Genomic DNA, 19,513 nt, shown 5'->3' with positions numbered 1-19,513 from the left:
GAGAGAGATAGGTTTGAGAATAGACATCGACAAAGGGGAAGTCTATAGCATCACTTGCGGATGATCTGCACAAACTATCGAGAAGGGCATTTCCGGATTTCGATTCAGACATTCAACTAACATTGTCTTTGGACCAGCTCTATAAATCATTTAAACCGAAAATAATATTACGATGCACAGAAAATGGATGTAAAACACTTGCAGAAGCTGTAGAAATTATTGAAACATACGAGGATAAAATGGGAAAAGACGACACATTACATTTAGAACAAGAGATAAAGATTGAAAGGCTAGAAATCAATGTAGAAAAACTTAAGGGAATCATTTGCAGAATGGAGGGAAATATGAGGAAATACAATACCGGTGTAGGAATTGGGCACCTGGAAAACCGGAAGAATTCCTATCTGTGTAATTCAAATAACCACTTAAAAAATAATTGTCCAAAAAAGAACAAAGTCTTTAAGATAAATAAAGGTCATTTTGCAAGACTAATAAATTTCAGTCGTAAATTACATATTGTTTACAGAGGAAATATGTTTGATTTCTTTACACCAATTGTATGATAAAGGAGGACATACTGAACTGCGGAGCAATATGGATTTCTCAAATCGTTCATTGTACATGTAACTACATCAAGACCTCGCTCAATACAAGCAAATTTGTGCTTAATCGCAGCATAAGCAGAATTTTTAAAGAGGGAGGAAAGCGTATACAGGATCGGGCACAGCTGAGGATTACAGAGATCAGATGGTGAGATTTCAAATTTTACAACATCAAAATAATCAAAACGCCAGACTATACAGAGACTATTAATAAGACGATCCAGTAAAACGGTGAAACAGAGGAAAGCTCAATTTTATTGTAATCGAACCGATACAAGTACTATGAAAAAAAATATCATGTTCTTAATAACTAAAAAGAAATGACTGATGTTAATATTTTCTGGAACACCTTTACGTCGATCAATAGAGTGATGAACAAAATTTTGTCGAAGTTATTTATCAAGCAACAGCTTACCAGTTACAAAGCTGAAATCGACAAAATCAGGCTCAATACTAAGATAAAAGTTGGATATGTATTAGAAAATCAAGAATAGTATGGAGCCGGACTTTGCTAAAACAATAATCAAAGAATCATAATAATAGATAAAAATGAACACAGGATGTGGAAGTTCGTGGAAAATACTTAGGATAACGAAGTTACTTGACTCTTTAAATCATATGAACGGCGCCAAACCTGTTACAATATTTTTTCTTTGTTTTCTACACAAACTCTGATCCGTTGTTACACGACTTTTATCTATGTCTAGTCAATGAAATTGGGTCCGACGAAATAAAGGCCGATATGTCTTTTTTTCAATCGGCATGTTTCGGCTCATTCCGTTACATTTCGGTCACTAATTTCAGCAAAATGGCGGCCGTCGTAGGCAGGGTGTCACGGCAGACCCTTTTAAAGGCGAAATCTGCTGCAAATACGCCTCAGGTAAATAGTGAACTTCTTCCAGAAGTTATTTTTCGTCATTCTATATAACTGTCTCAAAGAAAACAACAGTGGATTTCTATTGTCTTTGCTAAGGGGCGAAGACTTTTCAAGGTGAACTTGCATAAACCAGATTTTTACGTCAAAATGAGAGTTGTGTAACATAAAAATTACACAATTATATATCTGAACGGAATTTATTTGACTTCTATTGATTGTATTTGAAATATAAACGATGCTTTTTTGTTGTATTGATTGAATAGTGTCAGGTATCAATGACAATGCAGTAAATGGATTCAGGAATGTCTTTCAGAGTAACTCACAAAGCCAATAATGAGTACAAGCAATAAACCAATGGTTTATGTAAATTGCCTTTAAAAAAATTATCAATATGTGGTGGTTGTGACCAGATTTACTGATTACTTACAGTATCGATGTTTACAAGAAAACTAAATCTGGACTGGTTTTCCATTGTAAAAAATCGATTTACAGCATGATTTTGCCATTAACAAGTTTCAAAATTTGTTTTTATCTGCTTTTAAAACCACGTTTGCAAGTTCATTTTAAATTATGTTTCATTGATCTGGAAATCAATGATTGGATGACATTAATTAGACAATATAAGAACAATAAAGAGTCAAGGAACAAACATAAGAATATTAAAACTAGGACAGAAACAACAAACTGCATACAGATTTGATATTGAAAATAAAAACACACGCACAAATAAATAAATGAGAAACTCATACACAGTTCAAAACTGGAAGCATGGAAAGGGTTGTTCAGGTAAGGCAAGTGTCTTCTGCTTTAAAATCTGCCCAGTTATGTGTTGTATAGATGAGAAAACTATGAATTGCGGAATGCACAATTTGTGTATAAACATTTGAAGAAAGTGTGTCTTAATCCAAGATACACGTCAGAAAAACTAGTAAAAATTAATTAGTCTAAAGTATACTGTTGGATTGCTTATACAGAAAAAATACTGAACCTATTTCTGGTTCATTACAATTTCTTGTTCAATTTTTTTTACCTACACATTGACCTGGAAGATACATATTATTTGAATTATGACGTAACATCTGCATGTACATATTTTTTTGTTTTAGGCCAGTATTAGTTTCAAATCTGCATCCAAAGGAAAGAAGCGGGTATGTACAGTATACAAACTTGAAACTTTAAGTGTAATTTTTCATTGATTACAGTTGGGTTATTTTCCATTGACTAATTACATGTAGGTACTGTGACATCATTAATATTGTTTGGTCTACAGTCCCCAATTCAAATACTTCCAAAACTAATAAGGCTTTGATGAAGGAACATTAATTTTGACTGGAAACAATTAGAAATTAATTTATAAGGATTGTTTTTAGTTTTTTACCAATTTATGCTTGCATAACCAACTTTGGGGAGTTCACTCTTTTTTTATAAACTGCATAACGGTTCATGAAGCATGAACTGTCCTAATGTTAGTTATTTTGCATAACTTGGTCAAAAATTAAAATGAATCTGTATTTGTACTGATTATGTACATGTATGTAATTAATTAGTGTACATACTTTTATATGGAACTTAAAATTTGTTGAATTAATAGTTAAAAATAATTTAACAGTTGTCAACAATAGAGGTTTCCCTTTACCAATTTAGCATGGTGCTGCACCATGCTGTCATCATGAATTTTACAATATGCCCCCAGGTGGAAAATCCAACTTTCAAGTTATAAGATTAATTTAATTATTTTTAACTTATTTGCATGTTAGTATACATTTGTATACTCCTGTTGTATTGACTCCCATTATGATACTTTTACAATAGCATACTAGGGTGAAGGATGTTTATTGTAGGTTTCAGTAAATAAATTTTCCAAGTGTTAAGGTGGGATGCCCCCAGTGTGCCCTCAAAATACTTAAATAACCATACCTTCACAAATTTCTGGGGAAAACACTTAAATTATTTGTGTACAAAAATGTACAAATAAATGTACGCTTTTCCTGTCGAAACACAATAATCGGGAATTTGTTAATTAATGGTTATTAAAAAATGGGAGCAAAAGTTTTGGTCAGTGCATTGCTTTTAATATACCCCCATTTTTAAAGTAAATCAGTTAACATGATAAAGGAGTTTTTTCTTTAAATTTTCAAGTACTACTTTCTTATATTTTGCAGGCATTAATTGCTTTTGGAAGTGCAGCATTCGGAGGACTTGGACTGGTTGGTGCGGCTTTAGGATCACCAGTTGTTGCTTCTGATTTGACATTACATCCTCCATCACATCTATGGAATCATCATAAATTCTGGCAATCTATTGATATGAAGAGGTAAAGGCAAAAATAGAAATTCTGTGTTTCAGGTAGCCAACTTGTCTGCTGTGACCTTTTTGTCTTTTGATAAAAAAATACAAGAGATTGACAGAATTTCATTCTTTTCTCTGACAAAAAAAATTAAAAAACACTCACACTTACCTAACAACTCTCATTTTGTATTAGACTTTACCAAAAACCCATCTTTTTAGACATGTAGACTACTGCAAAACAATATTATCAGTGAACAAATTTTAGGGGAAATATTACTAAATACCAATTAAAATTCTATTTTTCAAGTGGAAAACTCTTGAGGCATGTACAAAGCAGGTTTTAGCCTTAGTCTTACCCATTAGTTACTCTTCATATGCAAAATAATAAAGTACTACTCCAGAAATACAAGTAGTTGCAGGGGCTGCTCTGGCTTCCAAACTTCTGTCGCCAGAAAAATTGCCGCCTGCCAATTTTCAGAAATTAGACCCAAAGGATGCCAAAAAAAATTATACTTTTAAAAAAAAAATATGACAGTATTAAGTCCACTGATGAATTATCTTTGTCAATTTATCAAAATAACCTCTCCATTCATGACATACATGTACCCAAGATTCACTCTTTATACATGTATAAAACAGGTTTTTAGCTCTAGTCTGTCACTTTCATATGCACAAAATAATAAAGTACTACTCCAGAAACAGGTATTTTACTTCTATCAAGAATATTACTATTCTCATGTAGTCCCTGATTTTAAAACATGTTTGCCTTTGTCCTTTATGGTCTAATTTATCTTACAATACAATTTGATTTTTTTTATATTTTTAACAAACTTGATTCTTTTTTTCAAGTGATAAAATTTCTAACAAACTGCATTTTGTATCATGGGGCATAAATTGTGTCCCTGTTTAATTGTCCCCTTTCGGCAAATGCCGAAGGGGACTTAGGTTTGCACTCCGTCCGTTCATCAGTCCATCAGTCACACTTGGTTTTCTGGACCTTTTTTTGTAATGCCTCATCCAATTGATTTCATATTTGTTATATAGTCTTATCATGACAAGTTACAAGTTAAGTTTGAATGATGTTACGGTTGAAAGATTTTTACAGAAGTTATGGACATAGAAAATTTCATGAAATTTGATGTTTTCCAGACTTTTTTTTGTAATGCCTCATCCAAATGATTTCAATTCTTGTATAGTTTTATTATGACAAGTTACAAGTTAAGTTCGAATGATGTTATGGTTGAATGATTTTGATAGAAGTTGTGTCCCTTGGACATAAAAAATTTCATAAAATTTTATGTTTTCCAGACTTTTCTTTGTAATGCCTCATCCAATTGATTTCATATTTGTTAGCTAGTCCTATCATGACAAGTTACAAATTAAATTTAAGTATTATTGCGGCAAAATGGTTTATATGGAACTTATGGCCCTTTGACATAGAAAATTACATAAAATTTTATGTTTCATCATTTTGATGCAAATTGCTGCTGTCATTCTAGAGTTATTTGCCCTTTAATTCATAATAACGAAGTTTTTTTCAACTTTCCAGGTGATAGAAAGAGAATGTCTTTATGCAGCTTTCTGTAATGCAAAAATGTTGTTATCTACTTTAAAATGAAGCTCAGGTTTGATTTTGATGGCATTGGCTTTTGTTGTTCAAGAGTTAATTTCTCTTGATTGTTGAAAAATAACACCATCCATTGTTAGTTCATATATATAAAAAAAATCTCGTAAAGGCAATGAGTTCAAAGGCCGAATGGGGACACTGTATTGCATCAGCAATACTGTCAAAATGCTTGTTATCTTTATATATGAATAGCATTTCCTTAATTAGATTTTGGGAATCCCCATTCTATGTGTTTACCGATTTTCCCGCCAAAAAAGTCACATGGCAAAAGTATAAACAAATGTCATCCATTTTCTTTCATCAATTCTTTCATTTCCATGTATTTAGACACTTCTTGGTGGGATAATCATTGTTAATTGGATTTAATTTATTCTGTTATTAGGTAAGCCTGTTTCTGAATGTATCACATGGTTAAACAGGGCCATGAAGCTTGTATGTAGCCACATGCACATGGCCATAATTGTGTTTACCTATGACCAAATGATGAGGGTTTTGATTGGCTCAATAATATATTTACATTTGATTGACACCTCCCATGAGGATATTGTCAGTCGTGGTCGCCTGGTCTAATTACCTTTAATTGCTTCAATCGTAATTGGTCATAGTTACTTAATTCTGACCAGGTGTCAACACAATTGTTTAATTAGAGAGAATATCTGTTGCTGATTAACTTCCTGTCAATTTTAATATAAAAAACCTAGGGCCAAGAAAATCGCCAACTGGTTATTTTTGTCGCCGGATAAAATAAAAAATTGCAAATTGCGACATTGGCGAAGCCCAGTGCGACCCTGAGTTGTTTTGATATTATCAAAGACTGTTACTATATTCAGGGTTTATGATGAAAATGAGAAAATCACTGATTGATTGGGAGTCAAGTTTAGTAGAGCATTGAATTCGCCTGGCTGTATGTTAAAGGCAAGCCTAAATCAGTGGCATACAATATTTAACATTTAGCGACTTAGAAGACCCGAGTCTTTGAATTATTCATAAATTTTCAAAAAATATAATTATCTTTATTCATGTGATGAATTTCCTACCAAACTACCATGGACAATTAATTGTGTCCCTTTTTTATTCTCTCATTTTCATATTCTCCTGCTTGATATCTTCAGTATTTCCTTAAATAGATTTGGGGAATCTCTTTCTATTTGTTTATTGATTTTTTTACCAAAAAAAAACATTAGGCCATTAGAAAAGTGCAAACAAATGTCATCCATTTTCTTCGATCAATTCGCAGTGTTTTAGACTCTTCCTGATAATCGTCATTCATTGGATCTAATATATTCTGTAAATCTGTTTCTAAATGTATCATATGGTTTAACAGGGCTGTGAAACTTATATGTAGTCAGGTGAACATGGCCGTGATTCTGTTTACCTTTGACCCAATAAAATTGCCAATTGGCTATATTTATCGCCATTTGAAATTAAAAATTTCCAATTGCAACATTTGCGAAGCCCAGTGGGACCCCTGCATTAACAACTACATTGCCATCAACCAAAATTCTCCAATCTTCATAATGGAGTCACTCATATTTCTCCACAAAAGTAAAAACTGGAATGAATTTTTTTACATTTTTCAAGATTTATTTCTGCCAATTACTAAAAGGTTATTGAACTGCTTGGACCATTAAATATACTTAGGGACATGTATAAAGACAGTAAGCTATAGTCAATTTTTGAAATGGTGACTCCACTGCGGAGAGTGGAGAGATTAAAATTAGTGTCGACAGTAGTGTATATGAAGCACTGTATACATTACATAGAGCTAAATCTAAAGCGAAGTAGCATAGCCAAAGGCTATGTGAGCTATTGCCATCACCTGGTGTTCGTCGTCATTAACAATTGTACAAAACTCTTCTCCTCTGAAACTACTGGACTGATTAGAAATAAACTTGGCATAAAGGTTCTTTGGGGTATCCTGCATAGAACTGGTGTGGAGATTTTTGATTCATTGAAAAACAAAAACATGGTTGCCATTACTAAAAATAGAACATAGGGGTCAGACAGTAGTTTTTCACATATATCTCAAAAGTTGTTAGGTTTAACTAAATTCTGACAGGGTAGAAGTGTTCAGCATGATAAGGTCTATCTCTGGTCAAATTTTGGTTTTAATGCGTGAAGTCCTGTTGAAGTTATTGCCCTTTTTCAACAATATTTGCTATTTTTAATGTTATTTCTTTCAAAAATCTTCTCCTCTGACACTACTTGACCTATTGGAACCAAACTTGGTATGAATGTTCCTTGGGGTATCCTGTTTTGAACCCTTGTGGGGATTTTTGATTCATTGAAAAACATGGCCACTGTTACTAAAAATAGAACATAGGGGTCAGACATTAGTTTTTCACATATATCTCCAAAACCATTAGGTTTAGCTAAATTCTGACATCAGGTAAAAGTTTTCAGCATGATGAGATCTATCTCTGGTCAAATTTTGGTTATAATAATTTAAGCCATGTTGGAGTTACTGCTCTTTTTCAACAATTTTTGCTATTTTTAATGTTATTTCTTTCAAAAATCATCTCTGACACTACCTGATTAATTGAAACCAAACTTGGTTTGAATGTTCCTTGGCGTATCCTGTATAGAACTGATGTGGGGCTTTTTGATTCGTCGAAAAATATGGCCGACATTGCTAAAAATAGAACATAGGGGTCAGACGGCAGATTTTCGCATGATGAGATCTATCTATGGTCAAAATTTGGTTTTAAACTGTTGAGTCATGTTGGAGATATTGCCTTTTTTCAACGATTTTTGCTATTTTTAATGTTATTTCTTTCAAAAATCTTCTCCTCTGACATTATTTTATCAATTAGAACCAAACTTGGTGTGAATGTTCCTTGGGTTATCCTACATAGAACTCTTGTGGGAATTTTTAATCCGTCAAAAAACATGGCAGCCATTGCTAAAAATAGGACATACGGTGTAGGGGTCAGACAGGTGTTTTTCGCATATATCTCCAAAACCATTAGGTTTAGCCTAATTCTTTTAGTAGCTGAAATGATCCTTATTATTAGGACTACAAAAGTCTTCAGGGATAAAAGTTGTCAGGTGAGGTCTCACTAACCACTTCTAAAGTTTCTATTTTATACATGTTAAACAAGTAATTTTCAATGTTTCACTTTGAATTCCCAGGACAAATGACACCTGAAAGTTGCATACCATTACAAAGCTTGGAAAAGAAGGCTTTCATAATCATTAATCTAATGGTACAATGACAGTAGAAATTCTTCTCAAAATTAACTTGAATAAAGAATACTGAATATCAACATTTTTACCTTTTCTGCTGACAGCATAGAGGCAAATTACTCACACATGTAAACGATATTCATACACTTTTGTAGTAAATTAGAAATATGATTTTAAAGTACACATTACACACAAATAATGCACTTACAATGCATATTTCTAGGTTTAGTGTGTTTTTGGTACTACATGGGAGGGGGGGGGTTGGCCATTTGACATTTGAGCTGGAAGTGGTTAGTGAGACCTGACTCCTTGTAAGAGTTATTGCCCTTGATAGGGGAAATTGACCTTTTTTAATCAGTTTTCAGTCAATATCTTGAAAACAGTTATAGATTAAAGAAACTTTCAATTGTTGAAATGATCCTCATGATAAGCCTTACCAAAGATTTCTTGAGTCAAAATTGTAGGACAACTTCTTGTTAAATTTATTGCCTTTGAAAGGCAAAATTCAACCAGGTGAGTGATTCAGGCTCCTTGGGGCCTCTTGTTTCAGGACGCTATGCCCCTTTTCCAACACGCCAAATGCCTTTTCGGTCACGAAAATATGCTCCTGTTAGAATTTTAGCCCTCTCGAAATCATGAAACTTCATTGCCATTTTTGTTATTTACCTTACAGGATTTTTAGGTCAAACTTGACACAAAACCAATTTTGTCAAAATTACCTAAAAACTCTGAAATTAAACGCCTAATTTGTGTTTCAATCTCATTTCTTTAATTAAAAGTCATTAATCTGACAAAAGGTGTTAATTGTTGTCTAAACAGTTAAGGGTACGTTTTATGGCAGGTAAATTATCTCTGAGGAGCAATCAGCTGATCAGGGTTTGACAATTAGAAAATGAATCCCAATTTGATCTACCACTATTTTGTAAACATCCAATCATTTTCTAAAGATTAAATTCTACTCCACAATTAATTTGACAATACTGTCATTTTAACAGGTCTTAAATTTGTAGAACCACGTGTGTAAACAAATTTAAAAATTATCATTGTTTATACAAAATTAGTTACCTCTCCTGTAGTCTTCACATTTCCTGTAATTTCAACAATACGGTGTTCTTTTTGTTTGCAATAGTTAAAAGAAATATTATTCCTTTCAAATGGTGATGATTTTGGAAATTCATTATCAACAATTCAACATTTTTGAATATTTGTAACATTTCCTCATATACTGCACCTCATGGTATGCATTTAATGAAAAGTACATGTATGAGTTGCCCAAGTTTCCCACTATCTGTACTCAAGAAACTGTCCAGCATCATGCTGTCACATGTTCCACTTTAGACTTAGTTAGTCCCCAAAATACTTTCTGAACTGTAAAACTTTTAAGTTCACAAAATGAATACTATCTCCCCTTCAACTGACATATATATGTGTTCAAATAGTAGAAATGAACTTGAATGTAAATAGAAGTTTTCTCATTTATTTTCTTGAATTTGAAAAAAACTTATGAATTTTAAATAGGTTTGGAGGAATCCAACACAAAAAGGGGGGCCTTACAAACTTCAATCTATTATAGTGCATGCACATGTTATTCAGCTGAAAAATAGTGATAGTGATTGTCTCATTCATACATTACTACAGTAAAACCCAAAGAGTTTGCAAAATATGTCCTGAAAATGTTGATTCGTATGTCGTCCCACGTTAAAACCCTCATGGGGATTTTCAAAAGTTGGCAGGTACTTTCTCAAATTAAGTTTTAGTTCAGATGAAAAGGTTTTAATTCAGATGTTTCTTTGAATTTTTAAATTGTATAACAATTTTTAAACAAAGCAATGTGCCCTAAAAATCAGACATCGCGACAATAAGTGCCCTTTGGAAAAATACTTACCATGCCCTTTTCTTATCTTAATTTACATCTCAGTTATTTCACAAAGTTTGCTTGTTTTATTATAAAATATGTGAAAAGTAAGTACCCAATATACAAAACATAAAACATAAAATTTACAACATTAGCAGGGATCTCCATGGATCAAAATGAACACATGGCTCACTCTCCGGTCGGACAAATTTTCATCGTGTCCTTTCACACAGAAAATAATTTGCCAAAGAAAGTATGACAAGGTTGAATGAGACATATTTAATAGCACAAGCTTCAACATAACAATTTATAATCAATAATTATGGTAAATCTTTCTATCTGTACTGTCTAACTCAGTTATACTAAGGTGAAGTTTTCCCTTCCATATAGGCTTGACCATAGGTCCACAGCTTTAGAGAAATTTAAATGACTAGTAGGTGTGGTCATTTTGTTAGTGCCATTAAAAATGTCTTTTTTCAGAATTGAAGAGGTAGACTTAGGGTAAGGGACATAACTTATGAAATCAGTTATATGTTTCTATCATATTCAATTTCACCAAGCCTCTCAAGCTTTCGTTTGAAGCAGAATAAAATGAATCCAGGTTAATTAGATGCTTATATAAGATTGATGTAAAATGCTGAATGCATGTACAAACGTTCCAATGATTTTTAGAGTTATGTCCCTTACCCTAGGTCTACATCCTTAACCAAAAGAACTTGTAGACAGTCAAATGTTGTTTCTTCTGAATCTGTATCATTTAACAAAATTTTGGAGCTTTTGGGAGTCAATTCATCACCCTTTCAAAAAAGTAAAGCATATTGAATTGCTTTTCCATCTCCGATAAATGCCAAGATCATTGAGACATTTTTGTATAAATTCAAGATCGTCTTCCCCACTCTCAAGTACAAGTTTTTCCACATTGTTTGTGTCATTTACAAAAAAGAACACAGAGTAAAGTTAAATAAGCACAGCCTTCAATGGTAATCCTGGGGAAAACATTATGTGCTTAAGACTGCTAATTATTTAATTTTAAAATATCATGTATTTGAACTATAAATATTTAAATAATCAAGAAAATATAAATGTTAAAATTTCTAATTGACAAAGATGAATTCAATTAATTGTCATAATTTTATCATCTGTTCACAAATATTTCAACAAAATCATATATATTTTGGCAAATTCCTTAAGAACACGTATTTAAAAAATGTAAATGTTTTGTTATTTAATAATACATGTGTGCTTTGGGTTTTAATTGAAATGTGCACATTTCCCCAAAATTTATTTGTAAATTATAGAAGTCTGCAAGAATTCACAGGTAAAATACATGTAAAAGATAACTACATTTAACAAATTACAAGTTGGCAAACCAGTGATGACAACATTCTGTAACAAATGCTTTTCATTGTTCTAGGATTTTTGAAAATTTAATGTTTCCACAGGAAAATTTCAAATGAAAATTAAATCCCCCACAACTGAAGTCATCTTTACGTACCCAACAAATCCCATATTTAAGTTTTCTGCTTACCAAATGGAAAGTTGAACATAGTATATAACTTTTATACTTGCCCAGATTATGGGAAATGGAATCCTTGAAGACTGCTTTTGTATTTCACTACTTGGAATGAAAAAATATTTAGAATGGCTGAAATATCAGAAATATTAAATATATTTGCTTCAGTTTTCTAATTTAACATTTTAATTGTGGAGAAAAAGGGTATGTAGCAGGACTTTTCAAAATATTCAGATAACACCTTTTCCTTTAATGTTTTTTTGTACATGTTATTAAACTCAATCTGGTTTCTTCCAATGCAATCCACAAAAACTAATGTTCATTTTTATATGATTTAAGTGTCAGAAGAGGATGGGAAGTATACAAAGGTGTATGTTCTGCCTGTCACAGTGTTAAGTTTCTCTACTATAGAGAAATGGTTGGAGCTTTCTTTACTGAAGCTGAGGCCAAGAAAGAAGCTAAAGCAGTATGTATCACAATGTCAATATTAGAATCATATTGATGCATATTTCATTGATAATTAACCTTGTATGACTTTAATACATTCACTGACATCAATAAATTCTATCAGAAATAGTAGTCTTTTCTTTGAATTATTTTTTGCTCATCCCAAAAATATTCATTAAGCATATTCCTGTTTATATATCTTCATCTGAAAGCACTCATTAAGTTTGCAAACATTTTTCAGCATCGATAGTTAGTATCAGTAAATATTAATGGTTGGATTGCTCAATGTTTAAAATGTACTAGTCTTAGTTCCCAGATTAGCTGCCAATCATTGTTTATATGCTAGTTTGTCAGAATTAATCTCATTGTTTATCATTTACAACAGCTATGCTACTTTGTCAGAATTAATTTCACTGTTTAACAACAGCTGTGCTACTTTGTCAGAATTAATTTCATTGTTTAACAACAGCTATGGTAGTTTGTCAGAATTAATCTCATTGTTTATCATTAACATCAGCTATGCTACTTTGTCAGAATTAATCTCATTGTTTATCATTAGCAACAGCTATGGTAGTTAAATTTAAATTTTCATGTCATGTATATTGTGAAAGGACTTCAATTCTTGGATACCAGTTTTTGTGGTTTAGGGAAGAAACACTAGATCAAGGATTCTTGAATTCGTTGTTTTCAGTATTCACATCAATAGGATTTCTGCTTATCGTTGGGACCCAAATTTCATGGTTTGGTCTACCAATGAAAACCATGAAAATTGTTCTTCCACGAACAATAGTACTTTCAGAGTACTATGTTTTTTTGTTTTTTTTTTGTTAGACATTTTGTTTTGTCTAATAATGTTTTATAACTTACATTTTGTATTCATCTTGATTTGCAGACTATGATAGAAGATGGTCCAGATCTTAATGGGAACATGTTTCAGAGACCAGGAAAACTGGCTGATAAAGTCCCTAAACCATATGCCAATTCTGATGCTGCCAAGGCTGCCAACAATGGTATTGAGCCACCAGATCTGACATATATAGTGAAGGCCAGAGAAGGAGGAGAGGTATGGTTATTGTATTTTTAGCTTACCTGGCCATCACTTGGCGTCCGTCATCGTCATTCACAATTTTTCAAAACTCTTCTCCTCTGAAACTACTTGACCAATTTGAACCAAACTTGGTATGAATGTTCCTTGGGGTATCCTACGTAGAACTGATGTGGGATGTTTGATCCATTGAAAAACATGGCTGCTGTTTCTAAAAACAGAACGTAGGGGTCAGACAGTAGTTTTTAGAATATATCTCCAAAACTGTTAGGTTTAGCTAAATTCTGATGGGGTAAAAGTGTTCAGCATGATGAGATCAGTCTGTGGTCAAATTTTCATTTTAATCTATTAAGCCATGTTGGAGTTGTTGCCCTTTTTCGACTTTCTTTGCTATATTAAATGTTATTTCTTTCAAAACTCTTCTCTCCTCTGACACCACCTGACCAATTGGAACCAAACTTAATATGAATGTTTCTTGGGGTATAGTGCATAGAACTGATGTGGGGATTTTTGATCCGTGGAAGAACATGGCCGCCGTTGCTAAAAGTAGAACATTGGGGTCAGACAGTAGTTTTTCATATTTATCTCCCAAACGGTTTGGTTTAGCTGAATTCTGACAGGGTAAAAGTGTTCAGCATGATGAGATCTATCTGTGGTCAAAACTTGGTGAAAATCTGTTAACCCATGTTGGACTTACTGCCCTTTTTGGATGATTTTTGCTGTTTTTAATGTTATTATTTTAAAAAATCTTCTCCTCAGAAACTGTTTTACAGAATTCATTGAAAGTTGGTATTTTTGTTTTAAAGGGCATTCTTAACAAAATGACCGTTTGGATATTTGATCTGTTACAAAGCATGGCCGCTGTTACTAAAAATTGAACATTCAGGTCACACAGCAGATTTTTGCATATATCTCCAAAACAGTTAGGTTTAACCAAAATCTGACATGGGGTAAAATTATTCAGCATGAAGAGATCTGTCTGTGGTCAAATTTTGGTGAAAATTTGTTGACCATGTTGGAGTTATTGCCCTTTTTGGACGTTTTTTTCTGTTTATGATGTTATTACTTTAAAAAATCTTCTCCTCAGAAACTGCTCTACAGAATTCAATGAAAGTTGACATTTTTGTTTTATAGGGTAACCTTAATGAAATGACAGAATTTTGATTGCTGAAAAAACATGGCTGCCATTTCTAAAAATAGAACAATGGGGTCAGACAGCAGATTTTTGCATACATCTCCAGATCTGCTAGGTTTAGCCAATAGCTTTCAATTGCTGAAATGATCCTTATTATAAGGCTTACAAATGTGTCCAATGAATCAAATGGAGTCAAAATTGTCTGACAATTCTTTGTTAGAGTTATTGCCCTTAAAAGGCAAAAATTTAACCGGGGGAGCGATTCAGGCTCCTGGGAGCCTCTTGTTATCTGTTCTTCATGGTCAGAGTTTTGACCTGAAAAATATTTCTGAGAACCTTAGAAAAAATAGTTTTGGCCAACAGACATGATTTTCTTCCACATAAATTTATTTAGATTTTACTATTTCCTTTCTCTTTTGACAGTATTTTTACTTCTGATTATATCATGTTCTGCATTTTTTTTGTTGGGTTTGTAAAATCAAGTCTAGGCAAGAACATAAGGCCTCATATTATTTAAAATGGGATAGTTTTGGAGTTCATGTATAGTACATTTTGACTCTGTCAGAAAATTTTTTTTTAATTTTATAAGAGTTAAATTAAGTTGAATATAACAGTAATGCTTTGATATATTTTTTACTATGATCTTCTTAAAGACTGAGATGTGCTTTGAACTTCTTTTTTAAGATTTACTGACTAATGGTAAACAAACCTGAGCAACAGGTGTTGAATTGAACATCTCTAAATTATTTGATTTTTCCATGTTCTTCTTAAAGACTGAAAAGTGCTTTATTTAAAGCTTACTGAATGACTAACAGTAACAGGTGAAGGGTTTGAACATCTTTGAATAATCTGATTTATCTCCCCTTGACCATCACTTCAGATTTGTATTGGAATAAACAAAAACATTTGTACAGTGGAATTAATAAATGTATATCATAATTAACAAAATCATACACAACCATGGAATATCTGATAAGGCAGCTTCATTATAAAATGCATATGAGAAGTTTGATGTTTTCTCCTCTTTAATACTTGACCAGTTGGAATCAAGCTTGGTATAAATGTTCTTTTGGGAAATCCTGCATATAAATTATGTGGGGACTTTTATTTCAAATATATCTCCAGAACCGTTAGATTTAGTCAAATTCTGACTTGGGTAAAGTGTTCAGCATGATGAGATATATCTTTGGTCAAATTTTTATTTTAATCTGTTAAGCCATGTTGAGTTATTTCCATTTGTCAACATTTTATCCCTATTTTTAATGTTATTTCTTTCCAAATCTTCTCCTCTGAAACTACCAGACCAATAATAACCAAAAGTATGGTGTAGCCAAATTCTTTCAATTGCTGAATGTTTGTTATTATAAGGTTACAAAACCCTGCATCAGATCGAAGTTGTCACATGACTCTCTGTTAGAGCTATTGCCCTTGAAAGGTGAAAATGATGTTTTTAGCAGTTTTCAGCCAATATCTTGAAAACCATAATAGATAGAAACTTTCAATTGATGAATGATTCTTATGATAAATACTACCAAAGTCTACTTGAGTCGAATTTGTCTGACAACTCTTTATAAGAGTAATTGCCCTTGAAAGGCAAAAATTTTACCAGGTGAGCGGTTCAGGCTCCAGAGAGCCTCTTGTTAAGACCTATGTTCTCTCTCCGTTCAGATCTGTTTTCTGCTAATTCTGTTTTTTTTTTTTTTTCAGGATTATGTTTTCTCACTGTTAACGGGTTACTGTGATCCACCAGCTGGTGTAGAGGTGATGGAAGATGGACATTTCAATCCATATTATGATGGTGGTATTATTGCCATGGCTCCACCACTGTATACTGACATTATAGAATATACCGATGGTGAGTTATCCACAGAAGATGTAGACTTTACTAATCTTAAGTTAATCACATTACAGAAATTGATATTAAAGAATAATGATAAGTGAAGTAAGTTTGCCCCCTAACAAAAACAATGACCTGGAATATACTGATAGTAATAGTAAGTTAGCATGTTAGACTATGGATAGGAAAGAAATCTTTTCTATATTCAAGGATAGAATCTGAATTTTAGTAGAAGCTTGAGAATAACTAAAAACTCATCTGATTGGGAAGCTAGGTATTATTGTACTAATTTTATGAAAAATAATTAAAAATTGTCGAAACCTAGATTTTGCAAGTGAAAACATTTTAAAAGAACTAGGAGGTGTCCATCTAGATGATTTATTTATACAAATTACTGTGTTTTTCAATAGATATAGAACTTCTCTGCTTTTTTGCAACCTAATATTTTTTTAGGTTACCTTATTATATCTATTTTATAGGAACACCGGCAACAAGAAGTCAATTGGCTAAAGATGTGGTCTCCTTTTTGGTTTGGACTGCAAATCAAGACAATGATGAAAGAAAGAAACTAACTTTTAGAGTAAGTTTGATATGCTTGTTGGGAGCTGGAATTAATATGTTCTGATCTTTGCTCCCTATTAGTTAAAATGAAAAGACATAGAACAAGCATCAATAGCATATGGTTAATAGAGGAAATTAATGTGCAGCCAATCTTTAAGTCATACACAGTTTCAGTCAAACTGCATAACAAATTTCAAATAGTTCTTATGTAAATTGCAGAGAATTTAACCCAAAATTTTGAAATCTTAAACTGCAAGTAAAAAGTCAAAGCAAAAAAGAAGTCAATTCACCACTGTGCCAGGAATGCTTACACGTTACATCCCATCAAGCTGAACCTGCATTTTGATTTTTTAAGTTATTCCTATGAAGGGTTGTATAGATATTTGCCATGAGAACTACAAAATCCTAAAAATTACCAGTGATCTGTATTATAGGGTAATATTGATTGAGTAATTTTTGAATATTAACCTAAGTATAATCAAAACTTCAAATACAACGCTAAATACAAACGTGCGCCAATACAGGCTTAGCGTCATATTGGCCTGGTTAAAATCCTTATTGGCCTAGGCCAATATGACTTATTGGACGAGTTAGTCAATAAAGGTATAATTGTGTAAGGTTTCCCATTTTGGCAGAGTTATTGGTTCAAGGCTAGCTATATTTGACCAATAACTAAGCCAGAATGGAAAACCTTACTACCAATCTGATAAGCTTTTGGTATTGGTCAGAAAGGAAAGTCAATGTAACAAATCGCAATATCAATGCAAATACAGAAAAGTTGTGAACAGCTGCAATGGTCTTGACTTCATTAATCTTCGCTTATTTTTAAGTAAGTACTGAATTGATGTTTGGTCTGTTTTTAAATTGTCATTTTTTGTTTTATTTTTCAGATATATGCATGGTTAGCAGGTATGCTTGCCATATCCTATTATGCCAAGCGTCATTACTTCTCAGTTTTAAAAGCCAGACAAGTAGCACTTATAAAGAAGAAGAAGTAATACTGTTCTCAGGATTTTTGTAGTGTTGGTGAAGTTCTAACAAGACAGTGTTATTTATTGAAATGATCATTTTCTTCTATGTCTGCAAGTCATTTCCAGGACTTCTATGTATTCTTACTGAACTTTCTTGGTTGTATGTTCAGTTTAAAGCTTGAGAAGAAAATAAATGTTATGGTTTTATTTAAATTGATATCTTCTGCCTGATTATTGTTGTCCCATGTATGGAAAATAAGGTTATGTCAGGTTGTAATGCTTCCAATGTCATACTGTAAATCAGGAAATTTTCATGGCAGTTTTATTTTCGCTATTTTTGCACCAAGATCTGTTACATGAAAATTGAACTGTTAGACATATTTTGTACAAAGAACATTTTGGTACAAATTAATTAACAATTACTATTTATAACTGTGATAAGCAGATTTATAGCAGAAACCGCAAAAAAAAAGGTCATGAAAAAAATTCCCCGTTTCCATTATTTAAAAACGGCTGGTTTATAGTGTTGGAAATGGATAGTACAATAGTATATGTGATTTAAGGGTTATTCCAAAAATAATTAATACATAAGAAAAGTATAGCAAACAAATTGGACAGACAAATGTGACAAGCAGGAGAAAACTAATAGAAAACTAAGTTTATGACAACTCTTATCATTTTGGGGTTTTGGATCCTTTAGGATCAAAATACCGTTTGTCACCAGATTATGCCTTGAACTTCCCTGTTGTTTCTGAACTATACACAAAAATATAGTCAAATGTTATTCCTTTTGTATTATTCAATATCTCTTTTATAAACAGTAAATATGTTTCTGGCAATTGTTCTGCTCAATAACATTTTTTTTTCATTTCTGTAAGATAAAATCAAAATCAAATGAAGATTTGAGGGACCCCCCTTTGTGGCCTTGGTGGATGTTCAGTAATAAAATAACATTTAGTAGTTCTTGCAGTGATGTGTCAAAAAACATTAAATGTGTTAAGAATGTTCCATTTAACACACTTACATGTATCAGTCAAAACCTTCATCCTATCATTGATATTTTATGATTGATCAACAGGAAGTGAGAAGGAGTGATTTTGGTGGGAAAATTTAAATTGATAAAAATAAAAAGTGTCTAGTTGTGGAAAATCATATGTTCAAAAATACTTCTGGAAGGTTTAAAATTTTGGGAAAAAGGTCAAATGGAACAAAATGTGTAAATGTGAAATAAGTTTGATATTGGTTAACTATTGATTATACGGGATAGTTCATTGTTCAGAAATCAGTGGTAAAATTTGACATTCAGTTTTTTTGGAACAAGTTCTAAATAATATGGGACACACAAATGTATAAATACAGTTTTATTTTACATTATGTAGTCTTTGAAAGTTTCTTCATGCTACAATTTTCACTAGAATCAAAAACCTCCAGTGCTAACAGAACTTTGATTTCATTGTCCTTACTGTCTCAAACTACTACTGTGAAAAAATGTCAGGATTTCCAATGAAAATCTGTCAAATTCAATGATGGTGGGGCCAATAAACAGAATATCTCTAGTTCTGAATGTC

At 32.4% G+C, this 19,513-nt stretch overlaps 1 protein-coding gene across 1 annotated transcript; it reads left to right on the top strand.

Moving 5' to 3' along the window:
- Positions 1-1,343: 1,343 nt before the first annotated feature.
- LOC148618093 (cytochrome c1, heme protein, mitochondrial-like) lies at positions 1,344-18,158 on the top strand. Its single transcript, XM_088585959.1, has 8 exons — positions 1,344-1,482; positions 2,586-2,627; positions 3,642-3,793; positions 12,289-12,415; positions 13,289-13,459; positions 16,284-16,431; positions 16,893-16,993; positions 17,865-18,158. The coding sequence occupies exons 1-8, from the start codon at positions 1,345-1,347 to the stop codon at positions 17,970-17,972; spliced, it is 987 nt and encodes a 328-aa protein (XP_088442085.1). The 5' UTR covers position 1,344; the 3' UTR covers positions 17,973-18,158.
- Positions 18,159-19,513: the final 1,355 nt, after the last annotated feature.

This window comes from Perna viridis, chromosome 5 (genome assembly GCF_037379345.1).
Source record: "Perna viridis isolate PV_CMFRI_1.1 ecotype Kerala chromosome 5, ASM3737934v1, whole genome shotgun sequence".
NCBI lineage: Eukaryota > Metazoa > Mollusca > Bivalvia > Mytilida > Mytilidae > Perna > Perna viridis.
This window is presented reverse-complemented; position numbering and strand designations above follow the sequence as displayed.